General features: G+C 38.8%; 1 protein-coding gene across 2 annotated transcripts in view; it reads left to right on the forward strand.

Moving 5' to 3' along the window:
• The window catches only part of gpr68 (G protein-coupled receptor 68), a 29712-nt gene extending 20996 nt beyond the window's left edge, over positions 1-8716 (forward strand). For both annotated transcript variants that reach the window (XM_086094333.1, XM_086094332.1), the window contains 4 exons: positions 912-1045; positions 4711-4933; positions 6460-6640; positions 6726-8716. In XM_086094333.1, the coding sequence (XP_085950459.1) occupies positions 912-1045; positions 4711-4933; positions 6460-6640; positions 6726-7096 (909 nt within the window). In that variant the 3' untranslated portion in view covers positions 7097-8716. The remainder of the gene's footprint in view (positions 1-911; positions 1046-4710; positions 4934-6459; positions 6641-6725) is intronic.
• Positions 8717-10396: the final 1680 nt, after the last annotated feature.

A 10396-nucleotide genomic window follows, 5' to 3' on the forward strand; every position in this document is an offset into this window, starting at 1 on the left:
ACTGGATTCTTGTCCAGTGGTGGAAAATAGTCTTCATGTGTGTGAGAAACTGTGTTTAGACTACTGGTGCACCCAACACACAATATGACCATAATTGTTCAATGCCTGATTTTTAAAAAATCTTTATGTGTGTGATCTGCCAAAGATGAAGACTGTTGTGTATCGAGCCTTAGGTGCATTTTGTGGCGTAAGTGGGCTATCATGTGCCTTTTACTGAAAATAGATGGTGAAGGGATGGTGTACTACCAAAGTGACCAAACCTTCCTGACCAAAGCCATTTTCTACAAGTTGCTCACTTGGTCTGGGGGACGAGTGATAATAATGGCCGCTTTCAATTACAAATACAGTAATGAAAAACATTGAATTGGAAACGGAGCCTTTTTGGTAACTGTTCCCAAGATCAATAACATCTGATCTCTGAAGTCTTACAGTTCTCTTGACTCCATGGCTTGGTTTGTGGTCTACCATGATGTGCAAACTTGGGGACCATCTACAAACAGAATACTGGTAATCAGTGGAATAAACCCCAGGTGTACTTCCTAACAAGGTGTCAAAACCTATCAAGAATGATCAGTGGAAATGGGATTCACCTAAACTCGATTTTTTGGTATCGAGGCAAAGGACATGCACTGTATATTTATGCACGTTACATTTAAGGTTTTAGTTTTAACAACTTGCAAACATTTCAAACAATACTTTTTGCACTTTGTCATTATTGAGTGTCATTAGTAGAAGTAGTAGGGAAAACATAAAGATGTGAAAAAACTGAAGCCCATTGTTTTTAGGCACTGTATGTGAATCTAACCATGCATCCATCGATCCATTTTCTAACCAAACACCTAAAGTACAATTTCACATGCAGTTTTGTATTACCTACATTTTAGTTTCATGTTTGTGCTTTGTTGTTGCAGGATGATGATTGGCGTCACAGAGAATGGTTGTGTCAGTTGTGTGGCTTTCTTCTATATGAGAACATCTACATCAGCATTGGCTTCCTATGCTGTATAAGTCTGGATCGCTACCTGGCTGTTGTTCACCCTTTGAGGTTTTCTTTAACAAGTTTTATAGAAGAGTTACCATAATTTCTCGAGAATAAAAAAAAATTAAAAATCTGAATAATAAGGAAAAAATAATATTTTTCAGCTTTACAAAATCATCCTAACTTGGAGTGTGTGTGTGTGTGTGTGGGGGGGGGGGTATTTTATGCATGGTTTTGCAGAAAAAGAGCTAACTTAGTTACTTTACTGATCACTTGCTTTAAAAAGCAATTAAGTTAGATTACTAGTTAATTCAATAGTTACATTTAGCACCAACCACCCTGCGTAATATAAAAAAAGCCATTCAGTTTTTCCACTTAAATGGAAGTGTGTTTTTAACAATGATGTTTAAGAACAAAGTTTGTTTTATATTAAAAATAAAATAGACAGCAATCTTTTTGAATTATAACTGTTAATTTATAAAAAATAATGAGTCTTTTCAGGATTTCACTTAAATTTTGCGACTAGTTTTTAATTAAAAAAACCCACACATTAAAAACAGCCTTTCTAGAACACACTTAACAAAAATACATTCTATAATAATGGCAGTCTTATTACTTGACACATTAATTATTAATGTTGCAATGGCAAAACTCAACCTTTATAATGTACATTGTTTATAAATATAAAAAATATATATAAATTGGGGGAAATCCTGCCGTCACACAATTTGGTGTGACTGTCACTGTGTCCAAATTCACAAGGCAAGGTCCTCCTGATTGGTGGGCTGGTTTCACACTTGTTCCTGGTTGGCTGCTTCCTCCAGCGTCACTTTTGAATGTTGTGTTTACAAACAGCAACGGAAAAACGGACCATACCTTTAAATGTCTTGTGATGGACGCGGGGGAACTGAAATATGTTGATTCTTAAATGTTGGTACACAAGGTTCCTCCCTAATTTGGTAGTAATGCACCCTCAGGATAACAGGTTGCGGTGGATCATGTTTATAGAAAGCGCTATATAAAATAGAGATTACTTGACATTCTGCGTTGGCTGCTGTCGACTCACCTTGGTGGGCGTGGTCAATGAGCTACTACCCCCTGAGAGCACCCCTGCCAACATTCTTGAAACGAACTCCATCATTCTGGTACCCTCCGTACCTTCGGTATCCCCAACATTCCTATATTATTACACCTCGCACTATCATGTTTAGCCAAGTCTTTTCTTATATCTAAGATTGAAGTTTCAATTCTTTAAAGACAAAATCATGCTCCTGATTGTAGTCGAAACCTGTCAGGTTCAGTCAACCTAGAACATTTAATAAACAACAGACAAAGAAGGAAGACGACAAACTTAGATCATTTTTTGCTCGCGAGGAGAACAGACAGAGATGTGCCCAGAATACAGTCTCTTACCCGTTCTGAGGTCACTCCGCCGGGCCTCCTCTTTTTATTGGGTATTCACTAGTTACATAGCGTATTCTGCTCTAAAGGGGAGGGAGAACACACAGAAGCAACCATCAGGGATATGAGTCATTGTGTAGATTATAAAGTGTTTCAGCTGCTATCTTGTGATAAGGCACAGTTCCTGTCCTGCAGCTGCAGGAGCATCCCACGGGGCTCTGCTCTCCCCACCAAGTCACATGATTCAAAACAAGGCCACACCGCTGAACAAATGCTCCGCAATACTATAAGAGCAAATATGGGATAATTTATGTATATTTATTCTAACAAAACCTCTAATATATGGATGTCCAGGGCATTATACACACCAGATCTGAATGTCTTTACCTTCGTCCACAGTGATGCTGTAGCCGCGAGCAACAAGGGCTCATTCCCGTCGGGAGAGACTGTGCCTGCATCCGGCAAAAATTTATTTTGCTTTTTGGCTTATCTATGCTGAGAACCCTCTCCTACACTTGCCCATTTTCTGATCCATCAGTGTAACTCTTAATACTATCCACCAACTTGAACTCCGCTACTTGTTTGCTTGGCCAGATGGTACTCAAAGTCTCATTATCGTTCAAGTGACTACCACCACCACCACAAAAAGATTCATTTAATTGAGAACTATGACTCAACAAAATATCCCACGAAACAAACTACCACCCAATGTGGGGCTCGAACCCACGACCCTGAGATTAAGAGTTTAATGCCCTACCGACTGAGCTAACCGGGTTTCTACTTGTTCAGTACTGTTTTTAACAATGTCGACAAAGCTATGTCAAAGACGACAAAATAAAAATGTAGACAAAGCTCTAAGAAGCAGTAAATTCTAATATTTGACTACCACCATTGACAACATAATGGAATGTTTAACCATTGAAGTAAATATTAAAAATGCAAGAAAATATAAAGGTCTAAATAAGACATGGATGACGAATGGGATAGAGAATGTATGTAAAAAGAAATACATTATATACAAAAGATTTATTAGATTGAGAACTATGGAAAAGATTAGACAAAATATCCCACAAAACAAACTACAGCAGAATGTGGGGCTCGAACACACAACCCTGAGATTAAGAGTCTAATGCTCTACCGACTGGTCTAACTGGGCTTCTACTGGTTGAGTACTGTTTTTAAATATGTAGACAAAGCTATGACAAAGACTAGACAAAATATCCCACAAAACAAACAACCTCCCAATGTTGGGCTCGAAACCACGACCCTGAGATTAAGAGTCTAATGCTCTAACGATTGACCTAACGAGGCATTTACTGGTGCAGTACTGTTTTTAAGTATGTAGACAAATCTCTAAGAAGAAGTAAAATTGAACATATGACTACCACATTGACAACATAATGGAATGTTGAACCATTGAAGTACGTATTTAAAACGCAAGAAAAGGTCTAATAAAGCATGGATTACGAAGGGGATAGAGAATGCATGTGAAAAGAAAAACTTTTTAATCAAAAGATTTATTAAATTGAGAACAATGACAAAGACTAGTCAAATATCCCACAAAACAAACGCCCTCTCAATGTGGGGCTCGAACCCACAACCCTGAGATTAAGAGTCTAATGCTTTACTGACTGAGGTGACCAGGATTATTATGGTTCAGTACTGTTTTTAAATATGTAGACAAATCTCTAAGAATATTTCTGTTTCAGCAACAAAAATGTTTTCCTTTACTTTCTGCTCCGTGTTAAGATCTAATTTGTGAACATCACATTAATGATTAACTAAGATCCTCAAGTAAAGACTACTTTAAAAATTGTCATTTTACTACTGATTACGCTTACTTTGGTACAAGGTTGCGGGCTACCAAATTCATGAAAAATCACAAACTGCCTTATCACGTTTAACAGGTGTTAAAAATAACAACAAACAAACACATTTAAAAATGGCAATAACTATAATACATAATTGCTTGATTGATTAATTGGTTTTTGTGTTTAATAAAGTTGGACAATGTCAAAGTGGCCCTTGCATCCTTAAATTTTTCTGTATGTGGCGCTCGAAGGAAAAAGTTTGGACACCCCTGATGAAGTCAAGTCATCTTTACTTATACAGCGCTTTCAAACAGTTGTAGCTGTCACAGTCACAAAGTGCTTTACAGAAACACATAACATAAAACAAACATAACATAAAAGTGATCAAACTGCAGGCTTTCCAGCTGTCTGCTAGCATTTTTCAGCATTTTTGATTTTTTTCTTGATGAAGATACCTGAACACTAGACAATTTCTATCAGTGTTATAACATTTAACATTGCTTTTTCATTCCTCTTCAGGTTCACCTCCCTCCGCTCTGTAAGTGCAGCTTGTCTTTTTAGTGCCATCATCTGGCTTAAGGAGATTGCAGTTGGCGTAGTTTTCTTCCGTCACAAAGAGCTGAGCAAAAATCCCAACAACCAATCAGTGTGCTTTGAGCACTACCCCATGCAGCCTTGGGAGTATCCAATCAACTACTACCGCTTCACTGTTGGTTTCATGTTCCCGCTGGCCATCCTGCTGGTAGGAACGCTGTTTCGAGAATTATTTGGATATGTAACAAGCACTTTATGATTACTTTCTGGGAGATGTTAATGATGTTAATTTGAGTTCATTTAAAGTTCCTTTCACGCCACAAATTTTTTTAACGCGTGATTAATGGCCGCCCCTTACTTGGACAGCCTGTAATGAGGGAATTCCAGTCGCAAAGCAGCAGACACGTCCACGTCAAAATTTAGCAGTAATAGATAATAATAATGCATGTATTTGTGGAGACTGGGGTCAAGCTGTATTTTAGAGAAAACCCACACAAGCACGGAGAGAACATGCAAACCCCACCCAGGAAGGCTAGCTATATATATATATATATATATATATATATATATATATATATATATATATATATATATATATATATATATATATATATATATATATATATTAGGGGTGTCAGGTGATTGCATGACTTCAATAGTTAACTCATGATAAATCACAAATTCTCTATTGGGCGGCACGGTGGTTGACGTTGTGGTTAGCAGTGCACAGGCCGTGAGATCGAGTCCGGGCTTCGACCTTCCTGGGTGAAGTTTGCATGTGTTCCCTCTGTGCTTTCGTGGGTTTTCCCTGGGTGTGGTTGTTTGTCTCCGTGTGCCCTGGATTGGCTGGCAACCATTTCAGGGTGTACCCCGCCTACTGCTCAAAGCCAGTTGGGATAGGCTCCAGTGCCTAGCCAGAGCGACTAGCGGTTAAAAAAATGGATGGATATATATATATATATATATATATATATATATATATATATATATATATATATATATATATATATGGATCGGTCCCCTCTGAAATTAAAATGATCTTATTGGGGAGACTTGGCACACCTCCCAAGCCATCCTGGGGCATCAAAACCGGCTAGCGTAACAGTCGGTTCTAGTGGCGAAAACTCTCTAGATGGGAAGACCATGTTAACAAACACGCAGACCCGGGGAACGCACCAACCGCGCCGAGAGAGCGGGGGAACCGTGGTATATATATATATATATATATATATATATATATATATATAAGCACAAGAGTATGTGAATTCATGAATTGTGCCTCTTTTCTTTGTGCTCATGATGCAGTTTATTCGTGACACTGCTCCTGCCTTCAATGGTGATGCAAGTAGTGTTTTGTTATTGATTTTTATTATCAAAAAGATGCCATGTTGCAAAATTTGAGACTATCTAGTGTCTACACTCCAGTTTCTTCACTTGGAACTTGATTTGCAGGCTCTCAAATGCATCAGGTGGCACTATAATCACAAATCATGAGGCCATTTTAACCGATCAGAAGCCTGCCATGTGTGAAAATGTCATACACTGAAGTTTGAAAATGATGGAGATAAAGTTATTACATTCTACAAAACTATCACCATCGTCGGGGTGTGTTTCTAGACCCTCAAGGGTCCCAAGCAAGAAGGATAATGGGCGATAGAAAGAAATGTTCCCTACAGTTTTAGAAGTACAAATGCAATGACTACAAATATTCTGTTATAAATGTTTGTTTTGCAGATCAGCTACCTGTGCGTGCTTCGTGCAGTGGGCCAGAGTGCAGGCACACAGCCAGATCAGAAGACCAGAGTCCGACAGTTAGTTAGCAGTACCATCCTCATCTTCCTCATATGCTTCTCTCCTTACCACGTCTTCCTGTTAGTACGCACTTTGCTGGAGCGAGACTGCAACTTTATTACAGGTATGCTTTCATTTCAATGAAGTGACATTTGGACAGTGTAAAATTGCCAAATCACATAATCTGTCCTGTGTTCTTATTTCCAAAGGGATTTTCAACTATTACCACCTAGCGCTGTTGTTGACCTCTTTGAATTGTGTGGCTGATCCCGCTCTCTACTGCTTTGTCAGTGAAAGCGCCCGCCGAGGTCTTTCCCGGGCTATTTTTCGACCTGCGATAAGAGTTCTCTGTTGCTGCCTTGGCAACTGCAATGCCAATCCCACCATCTCCGCCACAGATTCCCACGATGTTCCCAACGTTCACAGGCCTGTGATTATGCTCGATCACATTGACAAGAACTGCAGAAATACAATTTTAATCACAGTGGATGATCAAAAAATAATCATACCATTAACTTTACAAAATAGCAATCATGGAAAGACTGCAATGGAGGCGAACCAGATTACAGAAAGGATATAAGACCCTGTGATGTGAATGGGCAAAATGGATCCGAAGTAGGAGGGTGCCAACCTCAGGACGTTTTTTTTTGCCACAGCATGGGAGTGACCACTGCTGATGCTGCTGTTTTTTGTTGTTGTTTTGGCATTGAAGTTTCAGACACAGTATTTAGTAAATTTTGTACGTTAAAATACTCAAACATCTTGATCAAATCTGCGCACGACAAAAGAGTTTCTGTTTGTACTTTGACGTCACGCGTCCCAAAACGGCCGTTAACGCAACCATTTTTGCAGCATAGAAAACATGTCTGCCAATTTGAGTAAACGGCAAACGCCACACTTGAACAATGATTGACAGCTGTTGTGGATACAGCTGCCACAACGAGAAGAGGCAAAAAAAAAAAAAAAAAGGATCAAGCATGCTCCAGGCTACCAAAAGAGGAACCAATGCGTAGCCAATGTTGCACTTTGTACATGGTGGCTAAATCAGCAGATGCTAACTGTTACCACACGCAAAATGTGAGGGAAATAATCTGTTTCGTTCATTTGTGCTGCTGCGGTTTAATAGATATCACACAGTTGAATTTAATAACTGACCAACACCATAAAGAAGACTTTTCACGGTACAAATGACGGCGACCACAGACGATTTAGCAGCTGCTAACGTACATAATTAACACTATCAAAACTTCGATGGCAGTTTGACCACGCATAAAGGGGAAATAAATCCAGATTATACAAATTTGTAAAGCCTTTGTATGACCAGATTTGAAAGCACTCACCGGCAACAGAGGAGGTTAGCAGCGTCGCCAAGTTGAAAAAAACAACAACCTCCTGACACTTCATCGGCAATCCAACATGTCCATTTTGTGCATGTATGTCATGTCCTTTTCATCAAAGTGACTGTCAATGCTCTTGGACGGAAAGTTGACGGATAAACGCTAGTTTTCGCCCTTCACGCCATTGTATCTTATTAACGCTGCGTCAATACTTTCCTGCCACAGGGGGGCGTGTTCAGAGAAAGTCACGTGATGTTAGGATCTCTATAGAGCAGTGGTGCTCCACTGTTGTCACCTTAGGACCTGCATCTTCCTATTGCTGCAAATTCACAACCCATTTTAGAGAAGTTAAGAACAATAAAGCTTTTTTTTTTTGTTTAAAAAGAAAACACCTCTGACAATTTGTGTACAGTATGTTGCGTTTTTGAACGCAGTTTTAAATTAGCTTGACACACCGGCAAAAAAGGCTGAGCTGCACTGTATTTGTTTATAGAGTTGTGAGAAACACTTCCTGACGCTTACCGAATATTGTATGTTGTCCTACTTGGGAACTTGGTTTGTCTTAGTACCGTTTTGAAAAAATCTGACAACAAATATATGCACTGTATTTTCGTTTTTACTGGTTGTCCACAACCTACTTTGGGGTCCAAATCCATCACTTGCAAATCACTACAATATAGGATTGAGTAAAAGGTGACACTTGTTCCAGCAAGCCTTGCCACGTTGGCTAATGCTAACTATCATGAGCGTAGGCAGCGATCTACTGTACAGTATATTTAAAAATAATTCCATTTAATTAATTTTATTTAAGTCTTAAAATGTTTAGAACTTAATTAGATTCCTTAAAATCAGCGTCAATGGGAATTTCTAATGTTTTGACCCTTGTTATTTATTCTTTTTTAATTTTGTTAATTTAGTGTTTTTGATCATGCAAGTACCTTGTTTGTTTTGTTATTTTGAAAAATAAATATGTTTTGTTTTTCAGTACATCCTGCTTCTCTCTTCCTGTAGTTGGGTCCTTAAAAAACCTTTGACGGTTTGAGGATTATTATCTAACAAGCAGGCCCGGTCTGAGCCATCTGGAGGGGCGGGACAATTCCCGGTGGGCAGCCAGAGGGCGCTATTTATTTCGGGCCGTGTATTTAAAATCGCTCAGAAGTGTGAAATGTCTTATCCCATTTAATGTACATTTCGTTATTGGTTCCTTTTCTTTTCTTCAATTTTATGTTTCCATACTTTTTCAAATAAACACTGATCATGCTCTTGTCAGAGCATTCAATTGTAAATTACGTTTTGATTAAATGCAATATGAATATCGTTGGAGGGAATGTTCATCTATTTTACATTGATACCCTAACTGTAAAATTATGTGTTCATTAAAACGTGAATTAAAGCGGGCCGGTCTAAGCCCTGAAACTCCAAGGCTGAAAATGAGTCCCAGTCCGGGCCTGCTAACAAGTGAAGCATCCCAACATGTTTACTGTAATTAGTAATAACATTATTATTATTATAAATTACCACTTTTATACTCACATATTGTGATGAAAATCATCACTCGTGTCATTCTCCTCTTGATCACAGTTATGAAATGATAAAATAGCAAATATTGAAGCAAGAATGTATTAACAATTATGATTAATTATCGTTTTGGCAAATTTCCCTTTTACTTACAATGATTTCTGGACAAGTTAATTGGGGCTGATTCACAACATAAAACATGTCATAAAATCCTTAGTCCTCAGCTAATTCTTACAAACTAGGGTTCATTTTATTCATGTCACAAATCTCTATTCAATATGCTCTATTTTGATATAAACATACTGTAGGTGGTTTGAACTTTTTGTAAAATACCTACATCATGCAACTTGTTACAATCTAATGTTTTGGACAGGTGTGACAGTGGTTTGGCTCCCGTGTGCATGCCTGATGTTGCTAAGAAGCTGTTTGTCAATATCAAGAATGCAGACTATGGTCTCATAAACTCGCCAAGTACGGTCTTCCTAAGAACGTACACGAGAATGTAGTCCCTGTCCCATACGGCTAGCTGCCATGCTCCTTGTTCAGCCTCGTTCCCTAAGTCCCTCCATTCCCCAGTAGAGCCAAAGGATGTCCTTGCCGTCAGCTTCACCCAGAAACTCACCTCAGGCATGTGATTTGACCAAAGTGAAATTATCTGAAAATTTAGCCGGGGGTCTGGGGGCCGCAGGCACCCAGCTAGGTCCAGGGCAGCGCCCTGGTGGGGGGGGGGGGGGGGGCCAGGGGGGCGAACCCCCCCGCAGCTCATGGGTTTTCCGTGATTTTAAGTACTTTCAATGCACTCAGATGACAAAGAAATAGACAAAACAACAGCATAAATTTCCAATGTATATTGAACTATCCCATATAAAATTGCAGTTTTAGTCAACTCAAAATCAGTCACATTCAAAAATTATTTATGTCATAAATAATGTTTTTCTATTTTTTGCTCATTAAAACATTCAACATATTTACAGGAATATACAAGTGTTCATTCTTGAGCACAATCCATTCACATGACACAAACA

Source organism: Leptonotus elevatus, chromosome 14, assembly GCF_054856555.1.
Source record: "Leptonotus elevatus isolate MCC_2025b chromosome 14, RoL_Lele_1.0, whole genome shotgun sequence".
Taxonomy (NCBI): Eukaryota; Metazoa; Chordata; class Actinopteri; order Syngnathiformes; family Syngnathidae; genus Leptonotus; species Leptonotus elevatus.